At 51.1% G+C, this 22313-nt stretch overlaps 1 protein-coding gene across 2 annotated transcripts in view; it reads left to right on the top strand.

The window, feature by feature from the left end:
- The first annotated feature begins 7575 nt into the window (after positions 1–7575).
- The window catches only part of LOC119446003 (uncharacterized), a 211293-nt gene continuing 196555 nt past the window's right edge, over positions 7576–22313 (top strand). Inside the window, exon 1 of one of the 2 annotated variants that reach the window (XM_049663802.1) lies at positions 7576–7990. Coding sequence is in view for 1 of the 2 variants with exons in the window: in XM_049663803.1 (XP_049519760.1) it covers positions 8402–9205 (804 nt within the window). In the remaining variant the exon portion in view is untranslated. Of the gene's footprint in view, positions 9206–22313 lie in introns of both variants that reach the window. The other variant, XM_049663803.1, reaches the window with a different exon arrangement.

The following is a 22313-nucleotide window of genomic DNA, read 5'->3' as shown; positions in this document are numbered from 1 at the left end:
CACGGAGTTAGCTCGTCAAACTTGATTGCAGAAAAATAAAGAGGAACCTGTCTGACCAGCACCGTGGACACCACGGCTATACAGTTTCGTTCCTAATCACGACTACTTCAAATGCTCGTTCATTGACCAATCATGAAACACTGTTGCGTAGGAGAAGTTACATACTTAAATACGGAGAAGGGTTTGCGCACCTAGACAGTGAACTTGATTTCTCAGCCTCAGTTTGTAGAGTGTCTTTGCATTCCACGTACTGCGCGCGTGACCTGTCTTTGTCACAAACTCTAAGGTCACGTCGCGCGCGACCAAGGATGTTTCAGAGCCACGTGAGGAAGTTCCGCGGGCACTTCTTGGGCTTTCCGAATCCCTGCAAGGCGAAAGACCACAAAAATTTATTTCGCTGTTGAATAGAAAGTGTATGGACATGTATCTGTCATATCTATGGAGAGCGTAGACTGACTTAAAAGAGCGAGAGAGTGAGAGAGAAGGCAAGAAGAGGAAAGGCAGAGAGGTCAACCAGACGAGCTTCCCGTTTACTACCCTATACTGGGGGTAAAGATAAGGGGGAATAGAAAGAGGAAAAGAGTGAGAGAGTGAGCTCTGAGTGCAAGTGGGAGGATGCGCAGGACCACTATGATCGGTCTCTTAGGCCGGTGCACTTCAGGAACTGTACTAGGTCTCTTAAGCCGGTGCACTTCAGGAACTGTACTAGTGCACGAGTCGCTTTTTTGTGCCAGTGACGGGTGTGGCCACGGTCCGAGTATCTTTCATTCGGAGAATGGTCTCGACTCCAGTCGGTTTAAAGTTGTCCGGAGAGAGAGGTGTTGGCGTCGTATAGCGAGGATAGAGACCAACTTAATTTAGGTACACTCCTCACGGGTTGTCTTTCGAGTATTATATTTGTACGCGAACGTATGATAGTCCGCTTTGAATCTTTTTAGAGTGTGTGAGGCCAGAAAAACATATCTATACTGAAAGAATTTGATAACGCGTGTGCAGCCAGCATGTAGAGTGCTGGGAACTGAGTGTGAATATGAGTGCGAAACCAGTTCTTTAAAGTCTACTGACGCGTAAGGCCTGGCGGGGAATCACGCATCTCTCGCACGTCTCCGAGTCAGCCTTCGTCACGCATAAAGTGGCGCTTACACGCTTGACAGAGACGGCACCCTCCGTGCTCCCACCGCTTTCCTTCCCGATTTTATACAAGCGGCCGTAATCAGAAAGGTTACGACCCGTCTCCGCGTCTACACGCAGCGGCATTCAGCACAGCACGCCCACGGAAATACCGCGTGGTCCGGCGCGCGTGCGTACCTACACCAGGAAGATCCGCCCCAAGGTCGTATCGCTTTTCTATCGCACTTCTTCGGGCGGCATCCTCCTAAATAGCCGAGAAACTCGCTCCTTCGCGAATTGAGCGAAGGCGCGGGAAGAGAGAGAGAGATGCTCGTTCGGAGGCGTCGTCTTTTCCATTCAGCATGGAAACGCAATGCGTGGATCGCGCGCGATTGCGGTTGTGTATAAACAGAGGCACGCAGCTTCGCGCGCGGCATGCGACGAGGACGGGAAGCCTTCCGCGATGGTGCATGCACCCAAGGTCGCGCCGAGGGGTGCATCGCCTTTTCAGCAGTCTTCTTTCTCTCTCTCTCTCTCTTTCTTTCATTTCTTTTTCCGTTATGGCAGTTCACGCCACGTGTGATGTGTGCATGCCGCGTGACATCCTCTTCGTCTCTTCTTGCTGGAGGCCTTTCCCAACCTGAGTGGAATGTGTCGTGCTACTTTCTCACTCTCTCTCTCTCTATCAATCACTCTACGCAGCGAATTTCTCGTTCGCATGTGCTCCATGAGACAAGCTTAAGGTCGTGGTAACCGTCATCATCCTGAACGAATTGTGTCGAATAGACTGTTCTCGTAACGACATATTTTAGCGCAAAGGCCCAATCACACAAAAACACACGTAACATGTGTGTCTTCATTGTGATTGTGCCTTCGCCCTATAATAAGTCGTCAAGTAAAGGTAAACACCAACCAACCCAACAACAATCCTCCTACGGACAATTCTCCCTGCCTCGGCAGAGAAATCATCATCATCAGCAGCTTATTTTTATGTCCATTGCAGGACGAAGGCCTCTCCCTGCGATTTCCAATAGGTATGCAGAAATAGGTAGAGAAATTTGGTAGAGAAATAGGTATAGAGATAAGCACCAGGAAGCGGTACGATTGGTGGGGAATGCTGATAGACGTACTCGTATCATGGCATAAAGAAAATTTAGACCCCATAAATTTTCCCTTAGCGCTCGCAATTCTGCGCGTCTCCCACAATCCGGTCTCCTCCTTGGTTCAACTCATTGTGCGCCGCAATCAGCGCGCATCATCATACAAGAAAACGAGAACGCCGAGAAGTTCCTCCACGTATACAGCGCAGCCAGGGAGCGCTCACGCGACCTTTTCATCGTCGTCGTCTTCTCGTTTTTCGGCGAAGCTTCCCTCCGAAACACACCCGAACGCGGGCCCCCGTCAGAAATAACGAGGTTGAAAATTTATGGTCTTCCTCGCTCGAAGGGATCACCCACGACGCTCGCATCTTCTGCAGCGCCCTCGGAGAAACGAAAATAAAACGAAAACATTGAAGAGAAAGGAAACCGGACACGGCCCGACTCACGTTGACAATGAGGACTCGATGCCCAACCCCTTTGACGCTCCTCCTTTCCCAGGACTATCTCTCTCTCCTTTCGCTTTGTCAGTCGTTCGACGACGCTCCCAACTTTGGCGCCAAAATGAGCGACTACGAAGGGTGTGGTCGCGAGAGCAAGGGCGAGACCGTGCCTCTTTTTGCACGGGCAGAACGGTGCCACTGAACGGTATATGACTGCGAACGCAGCGCGGTAAGCTAGCGCTCAGTGCCGTGTAGTAAGGGCGCGAAAATGACACGCACGCGGTTGTTCAAGTTCACTAGTATTCTGACGAATTCTCCGCGAAAGTTTTTTTGCAGAAGGTATCTTCACCAGGCAAGATAAGCATTGTATTTTGCCCGTTCATTCCGATGCAGTCCGTGCTGAAGCTTTCGTATTTATTAAGGTCTTTCTGCATGATTATTGCCTGTAGCGCTGCAGGTTTATGTTTAGTTGCGCCCATGAGTGCCAGTTTTAAAACGTGCATACAGGGTAAGGCTTCTGCGATTCTTATCAAACATCTAGAATTTGTGACAAAACTGCAACTTTTGATGGATTTTCAAAACACCTTCAAGTTCTCCCATGCCACCCGTCCATGCAATCCGTTGCCGCCGTCGACCGCAATTCTCTTTCTTTGGCACCCTTACTGATCCTATTTTAAGGACGGCCTGTGGGTGGGTGGGTGGTATAATCATTCTTGATTTGTGGCGTTTTATTGATTGTCTAAACTGTAATGGGAAAAATACAACTGATGGGGCTACCTAAGACGCCGACATCCAGAAGTAAGAAAGAAAGACAAGTCGGAAGTCAGCCTTGTCGGTTCTCAAAGCCGACCTAGGCGTCAACCGAGGAGAGAGAGAGAAACAAGCTTTAAGCATTACGTATATCAGTATATATTCCGCTAAATTTCGAGACAATTAGTCAGACCATTCTCCTCGAAACAACGGTCGTAATTCGGCTGAGCATCAGCAAAGCGGCATCGCTCGGTCGTATACGAAACCAGGATGTAGCGTAGTTTTTCAATTGCGCCAAAATACTCTAGTCTCAGCTATCTCCGGTTTTGAATCAGTTGCGATAGATATCATCCTCTTCATCTAAAGCTAGCTTTCCTGCGAGGCAGTTTGACCAACCTAGTCATTTTTGTCATCGGCGCGTACGAGCACACTGTATGCTGGTCTTACGAAATGGAAAACGTAGGCATGACTCTCGTTACGAAACTATGCGCATAAGACAAGCGCCAGCAGATGCAGTTAGCACTTCGTCTTCATTTGAACTATATGACCAATGTCGCCAATAGCTGGGCAGATGTTCGCAATGCAGAGAAGCGTGCTTGCTGTTCAGGAAACGTGTCCGGAATCTTGGCGCGATGTATTCTTCGATGCGAACTCAACGAGGACTCTGAAACGCTATTCACTTGGAGCATCTGGATATTCCAGAACCGGAAACGGGTACTGGCGTTGTTTGTTTCGCGTTTACCCCGTCCTACTGACCTTATTATAACTATGCTGCATTGTAAATTAGTTGCCTCCAGTACCGTTAAGCCTGCAGGAATGCAGTGTGCACCATTACCACCTGCCAATAGCAGCAGAACAGTGAGGAAAACAAATGAACACGTTATTTTTTTTATTAACTCTTACTTTGGCTCTAGTATAGAGTCCTCTTTTCTATTTTTGTTTCTTTTGGCACCTGCCGTTCCGCTCCGCTAAGCCTCCGAAAGTGGGCGTTGATATATGTCACCGCACCGCGCCTGCGCTATATGCTCGGGCTATAGCTGCCCCATAGGCGGCGAAGCGGACGCGAAGACTCGCGAAGCAGCGTTGCAGTGGCCCACTTCGGGAGGGCGACTTCCCGTAAGCGAGGAACCGACGGACGGCGCGGGTGATCCACTTTGGTAGGGGGGCCGTAATATCGAAAGAAGGCACCCGCCAAGAGGACGACGGCGCGCCTCTCCTCGTCAACACGCCACCGGGCTCGCCGCAAGGAGAAGAAGGCAGCCTAGCCTCCTCTCCACCTTCTCCTTGAAAGCGTGAGAGAGAAATAAAAGAAAGAAAGGATTTCGTCTTCGCAGATTCACGCTTACCGATTTTCCCACCTGTGCACAAGCGAGGACGTGCATTACACCGCTCCGATGGCGCCTGTACAGTTTAAGGGCTGCAAAGAGTAGTGGAGGTCATCCGTGCATGCGGAGGATTCGGGCGCTTATATAACGTTTCATCAGGCGCATTGCAAGCGTGCTGCTACCGGTCATTCCACTGCGGCTGCAAAGCCTCTTCGTTCGACTATGCGGTTCTGGGATGGATAGATGCGAAGGTTTTCGGTGACTGGTCGTGACTCGCCTTGCCGCTGAGACGGCGTCCGGGTGACGTGGTGTCTCGCCGATGTTTGCACCTCGAACGAGATATCTCAGTATCAGCCCATGAGAGGTCGCAGAGCGATACTTCCGAATGCGTTGTAATGCTTGCGAACGAATGTGGCGTCGTCCGACACTGACTTTCAAACAATTTCAAACCACGAGCTATGGTGTTTGTACGTTGGCACGCAGTGTGCAATAGGTTTTAGCCAACGCATGTCCGCCCGTTTACATACGTTATGTGGTTGTCGCAGATGTGTTCACTGGCGCTCAAGCAACAACTATGCTTCGCTTCGTACGATGAATACACGCCATATACGCGCATTTATTTAATAGTCTGCTACGCGCATTGACCTCTCTCACCTCCCTATCCTTGCGCTTCTCTGTGTCTCTATTTAAACTATTTAAGTGCAGCATTAGTGTTTGATTAGTCGGACAAACATGAACTTCATTTAACAAAGGATTAAAAATTGTGCAGGTCCAACGCACAGGTTCGAATCTATATGAAGTGAAACTTTCGCCAAGCTGTTAACTAAATGCTACATATGAAGCTAATTTCGACGCCATGTAATTGTCATTTTCACCCTATGCAGCTTGCAATCTCATGCAAGGTTTCTACTCGGTGCAAGAGAAAAGGCAGAGAGGGAAGGCAAGGTGACGGAAATAATGATGGTAGGTGGACAAAAACGTACCGAAAGTTTGCTTGTTTAGCTTGTTTAATAAATGAATAAATAGACCACCGACGGAAGGGCGATAGCTTCCCTTCAGAACTCGGAATTAGGACCACTTGTTCAAGTAGCCCATAATCACCACGCTAGATCGTACTGAATCATTTATGCAGTGGGTTAGCCAAGGGTCGGGGGGGGGGGGGGGGGGTTGCACATTGGGCATGTGCCCCCCCCCCTTCCCCCTAAAAAAATTTCTGGTTACGTGACTGCATTGATGACGCTTAATGACTAAAACTTAAACATGCGCGGGATATATCTTAAGGCCCCCGTAGCGGAGCTATGTGCGCGGATTTTATTCTGACTACATCCTGGGGGTTGGGTGGTTAACGGGCGCAGTAATCCACAGGTCAAGCGCGTTTGTACATTCCACGTTGTCGGAATGCATCCACATGGCTCGGTATCCAATGCGCGGCATCGTCCTCACGTCATTGAGTGTTCTGCGTCCGCAAGCCGAACATAAATCATTTTTAAGGCAATGACTGGTTGATGGAGACGAAATAGCTATCCACTGCATGGTACGGAGGACCACTCGCAGCACATAATCTGTTGTTGTCCCGGGAAGGTTGCGCTCATCTGAGTGCAACCTTCGACCAATCCTGCAACCATGCGGCCGTTTTCTTGTGACGATCTATTTAGATTTACCTTTGTATTTCCTTTATCACGCATCGATCGCGTAACCGATATTGGTGAGAACGGCAACGTCATAGCCAATGACGGGCATAACGTATTTTGAGCCTCCTCGTTACGTATTTCTCTTATAGTGCACTCTTAGAAAAAAAATACTTCAAGGGATGTTCACCATAATATAACAGCAACCTTCCAGCCGTTCTCGTGGCCCTTGGAGAAGATAACGTGGAGGCTGGTTCAGTATGCGTCCATTCATCTCTTTCTTTTCACCTCTTTGGACAACAAGAATTTTGTTGATGCCAAGCATCGCCATGTCTACTTGACGCGCTGCGTGTACCAAGGGGCGCAGGAACGTGTGACCTGTAGGACGAATTTAATGCAGATATGGGTGACATCGTTCAAGACATCTCTGGCATCCCCATCGACAACCTAATTTTCATCAAAACCGTCATGTCTCTGTTCCTATTTGAATGTGACTCTGACCGTTCCTGCAGCCAGACTTGTACGATTTCGCTTCATTCTGAGCAAGGAGCTTACGAAACAGTTTCAACTACCTCCATGAATAGCCAGTCATGTCAAAGTGCTGACAGCGACAACCACTGCGACCGTGAATGTTTTTCTTGGTGAGTCATCAAATTCGCAAGGAACTTCGGTAAACGTATGGGTTCGCGATGAAGAGTGTTAGCTGGCAGCTCGCCGGTGAGCAGACATCATGAGCGCTCTGAAGAGTACCCGGAGAGTTCACGAAGTACATCAGTCGAACCCGGATATATCGAATCTGAAGGGGATCACAAAAAAGTTCGATATATAGCTAATACGATATATAAAATAAAAATTATATACAAACGTTTTCAATGCGATTGTACGTGCTGTTCGTTATACACAATAATTCGGTATATGTGGATTCGATATATCCGGGTTCGACTGTATCGCACTGTCCAGTACAGTGATGTCTGCTCTGCAATGACTGCCCTATGACTGCTCCTGGAGTGGAAGGGGGCTGGGCTGTACACCGCATACACGAAGCGTGCTTTCCGGTCCGCACGAACCGTGCCGGAGTAGGCAGGTCCGCCTCCTCTCCCATCTCGTTCGTTCAGTGGCGCCCGAGGAGGCCTCGAATCCCGCGCCTCTCGCCCGTCCCGCCGGGAGAAGAGAACCGACGCATCGGCGGCGGCGGCCAAAGGAACCGGGTAGCCGAGCCAGACCGCGCTCCGACAGCGCTGCGGAGGGACCTGTGCTCGCCGCGCTCCCCTTGTTCCGGATACACACTTCGCCGCGGTCCGTGCTCACTCGTGTGTGTGTGGCGGTGCGTGCCGGCGCTGTTGTGCGAGCGTGTTTAGGCCGAACGAGCGTCAGTGCCTTTACGCGGCGGCGCCGCCGGCGGCGTTGTTCGACGACGACAAAACGCCTCTTCGGAAACTGGATATCCCGAGTAAGCGCGCCGCGACCAGAAGATCCTCGAGTGCCGCCCGGGGATCGCACTGCTTGTGTGTGTGTGTGTCTGTGCGCGAGTGCTTGCTGCCTCTCCGGCGGCGGCCCTGCTGGAAGCAGCTCCGAGGAGTGGATGCGCGCCTGGAAACTTGGCGCTTTCTGAAGTGACCCAGCGACCGAGTGCGGAGGTGTGCATGTGGTGGTTAGTGCGGACCCGCGTTGCCAGACTGAGGATGTACGGTGCGAGGCTCACACTGGGATAATCTTTTTTTTTAGGTCCTTGTTCAGCGAGCGTGGTCGCCCTCGCCGCCGTCAGCTCGACACCTCGTGACTTTGGTGTTCCGGCTCTCGGAGCCAGAATTCTACCGTAAGCCAGTGATGTGAAACGCGTCGAGAGAAAACCTGTGGCCCACCGCTACGCGAGTTACCGACGCTGCCAAAATCGGACCGGTGATTCACGATTCTACCAGTGTCCCCAGCGCTGCCGCCGCGACTCATCTTCATCGAGCAATCCCGTCATGTGAGAAGAGCCCGTCGCGACTTTCCCGTCCGGGGCTAACACACAAAAAACCGCAACCACGGCGGGCTTTCGATTCACCATGGAGCTCTTCCCGGTGCTCTGGCTGGCCGTATCGGCCACGGCTCCCGTGCTCATAGTGCTGTGCCTATGGGTGGCCTACGTGTTCCACACGTACCGCCGCAAGTGGAGGACCGTCGACCTGTTCCTGCTGTCCGTCTGCTGCCAGGACCTGGTCACGGCGCTCTTCTGCTTCGGTTTCTCGGTGCTGCGGCTCATCGGACCCAAGATGGCCGCCGCCCCGTGCGGGTTCGTGCTATGGGGACTGGCGGCGAGCCGCACCTTCCAGCTCACGACGTTAGCCTCCGCGGTGGGCGACCGGCTGCTGACGATCCGCTGGCCGTACCGGTACCGTTTCAGCGTGCGCCGTAACCAGATCCGGTACCACGTCGCCGTGCTCGCCGTCATCGGCGTCCTGATCGGCGTCGCGTCCGCGTTCGCCCGCTCCTCGGAGTCCATGCTGGAGTGCTCGCTTCACCCGCAGCTCTGGGACAGCCGGTACACGCTGTTCGTGCTCGTCCTCTACGGAATGCTCATGGCGTGCAGCGTCGGCATGAGCGTCGCCATGGAAGTGCAGCGGTGGCAGCTGGGCCGCAAGGCGCGCCTCCAGCAGCTGCGTACCGCAACGCCGGAGTACGGAACGACCAGCACCGGGAGCAGCGTCAGTTCGTCCAGCTCGAAGCCTCTGCACGTGCTTGGAAGACAGACGTCCAGGAGGCCGTACAGCCCGCAGGTTCTGTGTGAGGCCGGAGTGTCCGAGTATCGCTGGACGGTCGTCGCCGTAGTTACGTTGCTGTCCTTCGCCGTCAACCATCTGCCCTTCCTGGTGAGTAAGCGTGCGTCCCTCGTTGTCCGCGCCATCGTATATATCGCGGTACGGGTGTACTGAAGGCCGACTGTATACCGCGAGGTCAAGTACGCAATAGTTTTCTGACGGACGTTGTATAGCTGACCCTTTTGGAGTAGATTTAAGCTTCGATTGACGCAGGTATTTAACACATCGTTTAGTTCTAATGCCGTGTTCGCTACGGCAGTTTGCTGGTGTTTTTCGCACGGCGGTCTAGATCCTCCGTCCCTGGATCAGCTGGGCCTTTATTTGCATAACTTCTCTCAACTATATTTTGCGTGATTGGCCCCAATCGCAGCGGGTTTCGTGTCATTGTGAAGCCGATCGCTGTCGTGAATGGCGGGCGCTCTATAACGCTATAGTCAATGAGGAAATGCTCTTACGAAAGGTACGCTTTGTTAATACGTGCCCAGATGATCACCTATGCCATAATATGACCTGCCTCATGCCTCGCCGATGTGTCCTTGGGAGTACGGGACTGGTTCACGCATACCAAACACATCCGCGTGTGTCACGCTTAGCATATGCGATTGTGAGCAAGATGCTCGATAATCCCCTCGCTGGGCACGATCACCTGTTGATTCCTACGCCGAGCGCGAGCCGGCCGTATGCGCGATTAACAGTCGAACGCAGTGCCGTACATTTACATGTATACAGCGCCCGCGGTGTTCGCAGTTGCGCATGCGTGACCGCTCGGACGATGGGGGTGTTTGTTGCGCCCGCGTGTTGCGCGGTGCGCGTGACTCGACCGTCGACAGAATTCACCGGAAACGGGACGGGACGCAATTGGCACGCGCGCGGTCTCGCCTTTATTTGCAAATGAGCGATGGACAACAACGCGGCGGGCTCATGTTTAACGGTGCTAAGTGGCAGCGCGAGCGACAGTTGCGCAGTTGGGCGTCTCCCCGGGACGTTCGCGGCAAGACGTTTATCTAGTATATGTACCGCACAGTGGCAGCTTCGTCGACCGGAAGCGAAAGGCGTGCAATGAGAATCGCTCGGGAGACGGCGGTATATAGTAATCATATACGCGCAGCGTTTTAACGCAGCGCCAGCGGTTTCCCGCGCCGTTTCTCTTTTCGCCCTGGCATCGAGCCATCGTAAACTACGGGCTTTAATCAGCGCGAGCGACTGCTCTGTTTGGCGAAGGCGTGTCGCGACCGCTTCGCGTGTACATTTCCGCCCGCTTTCTATAGCTGAGCGTGCTTTTTGTCGTCGCGGCAAACGCCGAAAACTGATATTTTCGGGAGTGCGCGCGCACTTCCTCCTTTTATATAGCGGCGAAGGACAGTCATGGCAAAACGGTGTCTGACTCAATTGCACGGACTCGGCGTGACACGACGCATAAAACCGCCGCTGCGCTGAAAAATGTGAGCCAGCAAAGGGAATCTGGGTCCTCATTGAAAAGAAAAAAAAAAGAAATCTTATGTTATGAAACTGTCCGTAGAAGACTGGATGCCAGGCTATCGCGATGTCGGGCATATATTATTACCGAAAGCAGCCGGCCACTCACACGAACGAATACCTTTTGTGGATTTGGTCCCTGGGTCGCTGAAAACTCGCGTGGTTGAGAATGACATACTGGTGACCTAAAGCTCGAATTTTCGAGACAGCAAGCGGAGCTCGCGGTCACGTCCTCCATACGCGGATCAGCTTCTTGAACGAAACTCATCGTACCGGCTTCTTCACACGCGTGTATAGCGTACATCGAAGACCGTAATCTGGCGAGCGACCCGACCCGGTAACGACAAATATTTCATATACGTTGTTAAGAAGCAATCGCGGTCTTGAGCAACGCCATCCTTCGCTCAATAAGAAACTCTAAAAGCGCGGGCACGAACGGCATACAATGTAAAGTCGACGAGAGCCGAGATCACGTCCGCATCGTTTCGAAAGCAGAGGTACACGCGTGATTGAAAGCGATATCGTTTCGATTGACCCGTACGTATACCGCGCATTCGCTTCTTCGCCAAGCGCCTGCATATATATACCGTGCAGTATACGCACGCTTGTTTCCCACCATCGCTTATGCATGAGCCTGCCCGTCCGCAATGCGTGTGTGCGAGACGTAGTGCGATGCTTGGTAGGTGTCGTCGCCGTACAACACCGCGTGCGCGATCATGCGTGCGTATACGTACGTATACGGCGAGCGTACAAGTGGGTATTATTCATACTTGGAGCGCGTATGAGTTACGTGCGCGCGCGGGAACCGTGCGTTGACGACGATAGAACGCGCGCGGTGTATGGAGATTGGAATTGCAAAGTTTCCGGGTTGATTTCGAGGGCCATAGGGGCCGAATTCACCGCGCTCCTTTTTCGTTCGCCAATGCCCTCTGCCATTGCTAGGCCACCTTCGCTAGTAATGTGTGCAGCGTCGGCACTGGCTCGAATTTTTCTCTTACGAACAATTATCGCGTAAGAGCTTTTTCGTCAATCCGGGCGTTTATCTCGGACGCGACTCAGTTAATTAGTTGCTCAAATACGAAGTGGTCAAGCCGAAACTAACAAGGCAGACTTGGATCTTGTTTCCTTCAGTTTCCTGCACGTCATCACCCTCGCGTATTTCTGCTTGTGATAGTTGTCCTTGTCATCAAGAAGTGTTCGTATACACGTGAACATCGTGATGCAATTTTGCGTCTTACGTAACATCGAGGAGATGCAACGTATAAACCACCGTCGGAGATGCGAATCATTCGGCGTCCCCCTTGCGCGTGGAGCAATTTGTGGCCTTTTCATTTCTGTATGGCATGTAGTCGTATATATGCACGCCCGTACTTTTTTTCCGCGCCGGAATGTGTGGTCCCCGGGCACGGTCGAACACGGCCGCGACCTTAATACATGCGCGGCGGTGCGCTTTTGGCGCGAATGATATAAGGGTGCATGTTTGTAGTTTAACGCGTATTCAGGAGTTACAGCATTCGTGTCAAGGAAGAAGCGTCAGAGTGTCCTTTAGCGCGCTCATGACCTATCAAGTCGCTGGACGCTGCTTACGCGCGGAACGCGCTTTTAAGCGATGCGCGCTTTTAGTATGCACGATGCGCAGCTCAGCAATCCTCTCAACCGGTTTTTTTTTTTTTTTTCATTGCGGCGGGCGGGCAAGCATGCTTCACGTTGCTCAGCCGTCGCAAAAATTAATTTAGACAGTCGGTATATAGAATTTTGTTTTGCAGTGAAATCAGAACGGACTATATGCACTTGGGCCTACACTCATTCTGAAGAATACTTCTTTATGTAGACAACAAGCAAACAAAAGTAAACACACTTTATGAGGACTTGCGTCTTTGAATTGTCTCTGTACTTCATATCGCCATAAACAGGTGTCTATCTATGTAAGTAGGCATCTATAACGAAACAGAGCAAGCTTGTTTTCGTTTTACGCATACCCCTATAGCTGTATACCAACTAGAGCAGAAGCTTACTCTCTATACCCAGGCCAAGTGGTCTACACGAAGTCTGCTGAGAGTCCATAAATTGTCCATAAATTGTCATAATTCGTTTTACTATGGGAGCTGAGCAGCCTCCTCTCCTATACATATACCTCTTGGCCACTTGAACGTTATACCTTCTTTAAGTGTGGGTTGAATTTTACGACGGGTATAAATGCTTCGTGCTTGGGTCACTCGTTTGTAACTCGACAACTTATACGTATACTGTGCGGCAACTGAGTGTGACTTGTGCGAAGCTTCTTATCCGAGCAGTACATTAACCCCGAGGGTCAAATACTTAACACGAACAGGGATACACGTGTTATGTGTGGCACTCCTTTTTTTTTTTTTTTCCTGGCTCAGTAATTTCGCTGTTTCGATTCCTGACCACAATCGTCATGTTCAGATGGAGACTGACGGCGAAAAAGCGTGATCTATGGGCATACGTAGTAAACAGCGAACAGCCCTGTACGGGGTCGTAACAGCCAGCTAACCAACCACCCGCCTGGGGCGCCTCATGGCCCTTATTATGGCTCTCGCAGGCTAAAGCCACTTAGAAGCATACGCATTACACTGCAGGCATCTTCAGGGGAAAAAATTTACATTGCCAGGCTTCTTCCAACAGACCATGGTTTAATGAAGAGACCATTCTTGGCGCATAATTTTTGTTTACGGATTATACGTCCAAGGCTCATATAATAGCCAAATCACCTGTCACAAAATGCTCTGAATATAGCAGGCACCACGTAACCTATAAATCACGTTGCACACGAGCGTACGATAGGATGACAAATATCGTTGGCCATTGGCTAAATGTCACAAATATGCAAGAACAATAAAATCAGCTTCCTGAAAGAGGGCACATAAAAGTATTTTCACCACTGGCGCAGAGCACTCAATTGACTCTTCTATAGTCTGCATGCCGGGCTCGTCGCCAAAGTTTGCGCCACGAAATACCATTAACCGCCGCACATACTTTCCGGGTAAGGGGATGAGAAGAGCAGCCCTATAGGTTCCATCAAAGTGAATTAAGCTGCAGATTACAAACAACACGCCGATGTTTTAGCAACTCGTTCGTCACTGGTGCACACCATGAATGACGTATATAAGGAAAGAATATCGGTACACACGTCAGTCGCGAGGGAGAGGGGGTCTGGCTATCGGTTCACTCATTTTTTGTATTTGCATCACTGCCGCTACTTCAGCATAACATATCCACCATCTGGTGGTTCACTTAAGGTTCCAGCATGTGAGTTTTTGTCTGTTTACGTCCTGCATTGAAACCAGATATAGTTTCAGGCGTGGCATGTTTTCGTAGACGTATACGTGGTAATCTCCTCTGCCTTGTACCTCCTCCGTTTTCCTGGACGCCGAAGATTTGCCGTAGGGCTGCGCACTTTTCCGTGAGCTCATATACGGTGTGGCTAAAGCTCTCCACTAAGTCCTTCTGCCCCGGTATTTACGAACGTGCATGTGTCGTTGCGTATCCACTGAAGTACTCATCGTGGTTCATTAACACTCCTCGGTGATTGCTGGGATCACAATTTGTTGGAGAAACGTGCCTTCACCGCCGTGCCCTTGAGTTGACGTTCACCGTGCGTGGTTGTAGAAAACGTATGTGTATCATTCAATGCCCCTGCATCTCGTGAGTTGTATATACCTATATAGGTTTGCTATTGTACGCCATTCATTGCACGCACACCGCAAATACAGATTCACGCAATGCAGGCTTCGCGCAAGAACGAGTTCTGACCATTCTATGAGATTGCAGGAGAGGTAAATAACTATTGCAGGCATTGTGCACGAGCACGGGACTGACGCTAAAGTGCAACCGCCTTTGTCAAAGTTCAAGGCGATTGGAACATACTTTATCACTAAGGAATATATCGAGAGCGGATACAGTGACGACCTCAGACGAGAGGCCGCCAGCGCCCTTTACTTATCGGAATAGAACATATGGTATCGAGCCGGTGGGACGTTTCCGAATATACGCTTATAGTATAGCGTTGCCTGCGCTATATACCCATACTCGCGCAAGACCAAGGATGAGGAGGCGAGCAGTGATACGCGGTCCGTGTGTAGTGTCTCTGAAGAGCATAAGGCCAGTGTGGACTTTGAGCTGAATACATTCAGCCGAATCCGGGGGCAGATGAAGGGAGAAATGCGGCGGGCAGGCCGGGCGCCATCGGGAGGACTGTATAGGAGAGGCCATGGACTGTGCGGATATAGGGACGCGGGCCCACACGCTCGAATTATCGCAGCTGCCGCATCTGGCGGGATCCACGGTGTCGTTGTCTTCTCCCGCTCTTTTTTTTTTATACACGTTGTCATCCAGGTTGCATGGTGCGAAGAGCATGCGCCAAGCGGACCCCCCCCCCCCCCCTCCTCTACAACCCCCATCCTACAACATAGATCCTTCCCGCGCACCCCTCGCCCTATCCATCTACACACTTACCAGCCACATGCAGAGTGTACCGTGTATACTCTCGCATTCAGCTAGGGCGTTTTCCCCCGCTGCGCATAACCCGGCGCCGCCGTATTCATTGCGGCGTCTATTGTACGTGCACGCGATATTCCTGGCGCGCGTGGCAGCACGAGCTGATTTCTTCATTTGTTTTTTTCTTTCTTTCTACCTTGTCTGCTTTAGTCGTTTGCCTCCACGGGCGTGCGCCAACAGAGGCGTGTTCGGTGTGTCTAACGGTAGCCCCGTGTCGCCCCGTGCGATAACCTTGCGGAGGTTATATGTATGTACACAGAGGGCACCGGCAGCTGCCCGACTCCACCGCTCTGCTTTTGGAAAAGAACAGCAGCAGCCATCTTGCTTCCCCGCGTTTTGTTAATCTGCAGATGGTTTTTGTGACGGAAAACTGCGTCTCGCAACGAGGACTAAGAAGGCTAAGCGTGCACACGGTGTATATACCCCACTTTGTATCCGTCAGCGTGTTTTTTTTTCCTGTTTTTTTTTCTGTGTGCACAGCTAGGATGAGTTTCCCGGCAAGATGCAAACCAACAATGGCGCGAGCTGCTGCCTCGGTATTCCCCAGAAGTCCTGCCCCACCGCAGCGTCGTCTTCTTGGCTTGTCAAAGGAGCACTAAAAATGAATAGGGCTGTAAATTTACGCTGTATTCCTAAAATTAAACTTCTTCTTCCGGATGCCAAAACAGTCACGCTTTCATAGTGAGGACGCTTGATGATCTGGTATAGGAAATATGCAAATTACGCGAAAGACGAATGGCAAACGACGTCCTGAAGTTCCTGCTCCAGCTATAACCGTGACGTCATGCATTTGGACACCATCTATACTCGGGTCTAGTTAAATTGCTTTATCCGTAAAGGAGAACAATAAAGCATCACCTTCTAAAGGAGGGAATATACAGATGTCCGCGCGTGATGTTCGGGGTGGCTTCACTGCAACCCTTTCTGTCATGATTCGCAGGAATAGCAACAAGTGCAACAGATTCCCCAGAGTCACGCGCAGCGCCTTAATACCTGGTAGGCAGCAGAGTCCTTTCACGTCCGCAAAAAGAAAGAAAAAACATTTTTAATGTGGCTGCTCGATTGAACTGGTGGCGCCCGAAAAAAAAGAGAGAGAGAAGAGATCCTTAATTAAAACTGGAGAGATCTGCCTGGCGGTACGCCCGCAGTACGCTACTTAAGGCGAATGCGATGATAAATGAAATAATGCACACAGGACACGCGATACATAACACAAGCGTACCTCACAGCAACAGCTCACAAGGTAGGTGGAGGCTTGAAGTGAATGACAATGGAAGGAACAAGGAATGTCAGTTATAGCAAACGTCTAGAGACCGGGAACTTGTCTCTGCAGTTGCTGCCTTGAAGAAGACAAGTTTCCTTGTCGAAACCTGGCTCCAGCGACATTCCCGGTTACGTAGGCCACTGTTATTCGCATCACATGCACAAAACACACAACTATACAGAATTAATTAAAGCACCTCGTTGAGACAAGTGCTTCGCAGAAAAAGTAAAGGCGCCGTCGTAGGGTGGGCTACAGGCGGCACTATAGTTCATGGTCCAGGTAGGTCTTATATAGCTCAAGGTGTGAACCTCGGGGTACGTTTAATGTGGTCATTAGAACGGTCCCTTTGGATTGCAAAGAGTGTTCTGCAAGGCTGTCTATGAATAGGTGCATATATATACAGCGCTATGCTAACCTGCTAACTGACGCCATACAACGCCGGTCCGCGGTCCGAACTTCTGGCTTCGATTGCCGAGAAAGAGAGACGAAGAATTTTTATTTCAATAATTTATTCATGGCGTTTAGCGTCCAGAGACAACACCAAATCTGTGAGAGCCGTAGTGGAGGGCCCCGGATCAATTTTGACCGCCTGGTGTTCTTTAATGTGGACTGTAAATCTACGTAAACGAGCGATTTTTTGCATTCCATCTCCTCACTTTCCTTTCTCCTCCTCCTCCTCCTCCTCCATGGGAATCCTGCCGTCACCGCTGCCCTGAAGTCGAACCCGTAACCTCGTGTTCAGCGACATAAATGACCGTGTAAAGCGACACTGGACCCCTTTCATCGTGCTCTCAGGAGCGCGCCACGTACTTCAGATCCAGTGGTCATACGCCATCGCCTGCAAGATAGCGCAGCAAAATAGCGCGTTGCATGAAAAGGAAAGCTTAAAGACAGCGATGAAACATCGCAACTTGCTTTTATATTGGATTTGGCGCGGTGCAGCACTCACTTCCAATGGTGCCAAATGGAGGCTCTCTGTTTATTGCTGCCTCTGTTCTTTCCTTTCCTGTTCTTTTTTTTTTATTTTATTTTTTTTCTTTCTTTCTGAGAATTGGATTTCAGGGTTACAAACACTGAATTTTACACGTGTGGTCTCTCATTCGAACTTCGCGCATGACTGGTCCCGTTCACGGACAAGGCCGAGAAAATGCAGTGCTCGCAGCCGTGCACCTCAAAAAGGGTGGCCCGCTTATACTGCGCTATAAATGGATTTGCAAGCGAAACTTTCGCAGGTGCGAGCACGAGCAGCTATAGCAGCGGTCACTGGCATGCAGTCGTGAGTGGCGTCTCGCACATACGCACTGGAAGTTCATACCGGGACGCACACGAAGCTGCGCCGGCTCCTGCATGTTGCCATGTTCGTGACTCTTCCTCGACCCGTCATAAATGGCGAAACTATAACATTTTATGGGGCAATGGCTTCACCCTCCCCCCCCCCCTCTCCACCCCTCTGCTGCCTCTTACCTCTGGTACAGCGTCTACAGAGTTCGTGTTTGTTGACTTCAACGCTCTTATCAACGCCGAAAAGCTGCGTAACGTCTCAAGGACGACAGCCTTCTTTGTCTGTTTTGTCTTAGGAACTTCTGGATCTTTCAAATGGTGAGTGTTGGACAGGCATCAAATTCAAATAAAACTGTGGGGTTTGACGTCCCAAGGCGCCCAATGGGGATTTGCGAAACGAAAGTTCGCGGGGGCGCTCGCATGCAGTGTCGGGCTCGCGTTAATGTCGACCAGCCGGGGTTGTGTTAACGTCGCCGAGGCGGTAGTCGAACCCACGGTCGTCGTGCTATAGCCACTGATCCACTCTTGATCGGCGGGTTTGACAATTAAGTACCAAGTCTACGAAATTGATCCAGCGTCCTTTTATTTGAGACTCGATAGGACGTACGCCACGCGAAGAGCTAGTTTCATAGACCATGAAGTGCGAGATAAAACGGCGATGTTTACGTTGGGCATTCCTCAAGTCGTCGCGCATCGAGACGAGGAGGATCGCGCTCACGGCGACTTTTTTTCCGCCCCGGCTGCATGCAGAGTAGTTATTCGGTGCTTCGGCTCGTCTTTTGCAAATAGTTTTCCAGCACTGTTCTACGGCGTATTCCGTAGGCTGCGAGAATAAATCTATCTGCCCTTCGTGAGACTTCACAGCAGAGTGGTGGTGGCGGGAAGCAAAGGAGCTCACTCGACACCATGTCCCGCCTCTTCGAGTATAGCGAAGGTGCAGCCTGACGGCGATCTGCTCCGAGGCCACGTACGGCAGTTGCACCTTCGCATTACTCGAACAGGTAGGACATGTGGCAAGTGGGCTCTGAACAACACTTTGCAAAGTAGGAACGTGGTTTAATATGGATCCGGGAGCTCAAAGCGTGTGACGTAACGCTAACGCATTCTCTCGCATTTACAGCTATATTGCCACAGATTTCTTTTTTTTTTTCTTTTTTTTTTCGTTCGCTCACAGCTGGCCAAACAATCTTTCTTAACCGGTCCTCTATATCCGAGCAGCTCTGCTGCTTTTGCTACTCGTCTCGTCGGTCGTCACCATGGCGTCGTCCCTGGACTCAAGCACTCGTTGCGCACAAACACGCTTACCGCAGCGGCACACGCACGCACGCACGCACGCACGCATGCACGCGCACCTGGTCGACGAGGCTGTCCTTCCGCTGGTGCGTGCTTGCATATAGCGCACGCTCATCATTGTCTGCGCTGTCAGAGAGGGGGGACAAATGCGGGTGCCACCGTGGACGCTAGCCCTCTCGGGAGGGCGTCCGCTTCCGGTTTCGACACACGCGGCTTCCCCTCCACCTCCATTTCCGGTGTTTGTGCGCGCCCAGCTATTGTGGACACACGCCGAACGGGACTGGCCCTGCACACCCGCCTCGTTCTCCACGCACGCTTACGAGCACACCCTCACCCCACCCCCCCTCCGGGCTTCCCTTTCCCGCAGAGCGTAACAACGGGACACGCGCCCGCAGCGGTCCAACGTTATACGGCCAGGTACGGAGCTCAAAAGAAACCGAACCACAGCGAAAGGAAAAGGAGGCGACTGTCTTTTTAAAAAAGTACTCGGAGATGCACGGAAGACAGACGGCAAAAAGACGACGACGACGACGACGCCTCCTTTGTTTTGGCACGCGTACACTTCTGCGAGCGTCGCTCCTTCTGGTTACCTCCACGTTAAACTGTTGCAACCCCATTCACAACGCCACCGAAAGGGGAAGCAGTCAGCGTAGGTTTCCGGGGGCTCCACTTTTAAACAGGCGCTGCTGCGTGCATGCGGAGAATTTCGCGTGCGTTGTTGTCACTGGAACAAAGACAACCGGACTGCGTCATTTGCGTAGCTCTCTCAAGAGTCTAATGTTAGATGGGCAAGCCTGACGCTATAGGGAAGTACAAACTTTAGTTAACTTCACGACGTAACCAGCTGCATACTGATGAACTGCGTAGACGAACAAAGGCGAGATGGTAGCAGTTGCCTCGAGATATTGCTTTTTAGTGATTATCCTAATGCGCATCATGATGCCATTTCGCTGTATGACGGTGCTGTTCCTGGCACAGATTCCGCATAACATACTGATTTCCTGTAGTTATTTTCTCTCTCTCTCTTTGGGTGTGCCGCAATATGGACTTACGAAGGCAACCGTCAATTGCACGAATAACATAACTTAAAGCGCAAAATCAAGCAAGTTCGAGATTATATGCAGTTAGATGATGAACACAATGCTAGAACTATTAAATTTGATTATTCGCTGGAAAAAAAATCAGACACATAAGTAATACATGCGCATGCGAGCGCACATGAGAAAGTGGTATTTGTTAGAAACTTGTATGTGCGAATAATGCACGGGTGTTCGGAAATTCACAACACACTCTCCCAGCAATCTTACAGCAAATTAACAAGGTTGACTGGTTGGTAAACCGTAAAGTACGCGTATCCAGGTTAGCTGGGGACTGAGAAAGATTGACGTTGGAGCCTGTGAAGTCCGCGTCACGAGTGACCTCATTTCGAATGCGCAAAATTATTTCGTCATGGCTCGGAATGCGCTTCGTGGTTCAAAGCAGATGCGTCCCGCCGACCGTCTAAATAGTGCAGGCGTCGCACCAACGACTACCACCCCCCCCCCCTCTCCCCCTAAGACACGGCGGCATGATTACGCAAAATGCCGCGCAAGGACGCTTGTGTGCAAGGCCTGGTATTCTCTCTAATAGTTCTCAGATGAGCGCCTATGGAGGCCATCTAAACGCGCTGCAGGGTCGCTATGCCAATTACGGTCCGCGTCATTTGCAACTGTACCGAACGGTCGGTCGGTCGGTTGGTACACGACGTTCAGTTACGCGGTTGCTTTTTTTCCGGGTAATCGCTTCGGGCCAACTCATTTTCCTCGCCAAATCGTTACTCTGAAGCAGGGGGCCACAGAACCGTTGCGGTCGGCCGGTGTCCCTTCTCCATTTCGCACTCCATGGCCCTCGAACCAGCTTTTAACTTGGGTTAACCCCTGCCCTTTCCTTCGTTTTATTTCTCTCTCTCTCTCTCGTCAGTGAACTCGCCCCTTCCTCTATCAACCCTTGCAAGTGTTATGACAAGTTCACCGTTATGAGCCATGGCGATTCTCGTGCATGATCTCACTCGAAGCAGGGAAGTTGCATGTTTGTAAACAAAGCAGCCTCCAAAACAGCACCACGTCTTTGGGACGTCATGCCCTGAAACGTTTAGCCAGACTCGGCTCTCGCCGTGTCCAACACTCATATATCCAAACAGTACTTTTTAACCTGTGAACCACATTTAGACAAATGAGCTGATAAGTAAATGCACCCTGAACTGATTGCAGCTCATATTGACGCGAAACCGCATACTACCTTTTGTCCCTGGATCTCTGTCAATACGTCATACCGTATATTTTGTTTCTTAATCGTCAAGTTGACAAAATGTGAAACATTGACGAATGTACTAGTTATATTTGCTTGAATATTAATTTGTTGTTCCCATAACCATATATGAACTGAACTGCTCTCCATCTCTGCCACTTAGTAAGCCACTACTTCCGTGAGGACAATTGCGTCACAAGCGCAACTCATTCTATAGCCGCGCGCCGGCTCCTTGCATAGTTCAAATGACGGCGCTCAGTGAAAACGAGCGAGAAACGGGAGCTCACGTCAGCCGGGGCCATTATCCGGAGGACGTGCATTCGACCATGAGCTCGCGCCTCTTAACCCGACTCTAGGATTGCTGCGTTATCCTATATATATACCGCTATATATCTCCGACGGCGTGAGGCGATTAAACGTCGGCGCTAGAGGCACCACCATGAACGGGCCTTCGCGGCAAGGGCCTCGGGCCCTTGCCGCGAAGGCCCCGTTCGCTCGAGTTTCCCAGCCGCCTTCTTGGCTGCCCAATGCCCTCCTCGTGTGCTCGTCCTGCTTCGCCGTGACCCTAATGAGCGGTGCACGCTCGAGTAAGTGCTCGGAAGGAAGTCGCCGCCGTCGCGTCCCGCATGCCTGCCTTTACTACTACCACTTGCTGGGACGGACTCTTGCCAGTCGGAGGCGATGAGTGAATAGTCTCACCGAGGCCGAGGCGGCGGGGATAGCTCATTTTGCCCCCCCCCCCCCCCCCCCCCCTCTCCGGCTGTACGGCAGTGCCTCGTTGTTCCGAGCCATTGGCTCGCAGAAGTCGTCAAGGCGCTCCACAAAGGTGTAAAGCAGGTCCGTGCTTCTTCGTGACCACTCTCGTAGACACTTGATATGTCCATTGGAGGTTCCAGAGAAAAAAGTTGGAACGCGTGCGTGTGTGTGTGTGTGGTGTGTGTGTGTGTGTGTGTGTGTGGTGGGTGTGTGTGGTGTGGTGGTGTGGTGTGTGTGTGTGTGTGTGTGTGTGTGTTGTGTGTAGTTGAAGGAAAAGCAGTTCGC

This window comes from Dermacentor silvarum, chromosome 3 (assembly GCF_013339745.2).
Source record: "Dermacentor silvarum isolate Dsil-2018 chromosome 3, BIME_Dsil_1.4, whole genome shotgun sequence".
Lineage (NCBI taxonomy): Eukaryota > Metazoa > Arthropoda > Arachnida > Ixodida > Ixodidae > Dermacentor > Dermacentor silvarum.
The sequence above is the reverse complement of the archived record's forward strand: the minus strand, read 5'-3'. Positions and strand labels throughout refer to the sequence as shown.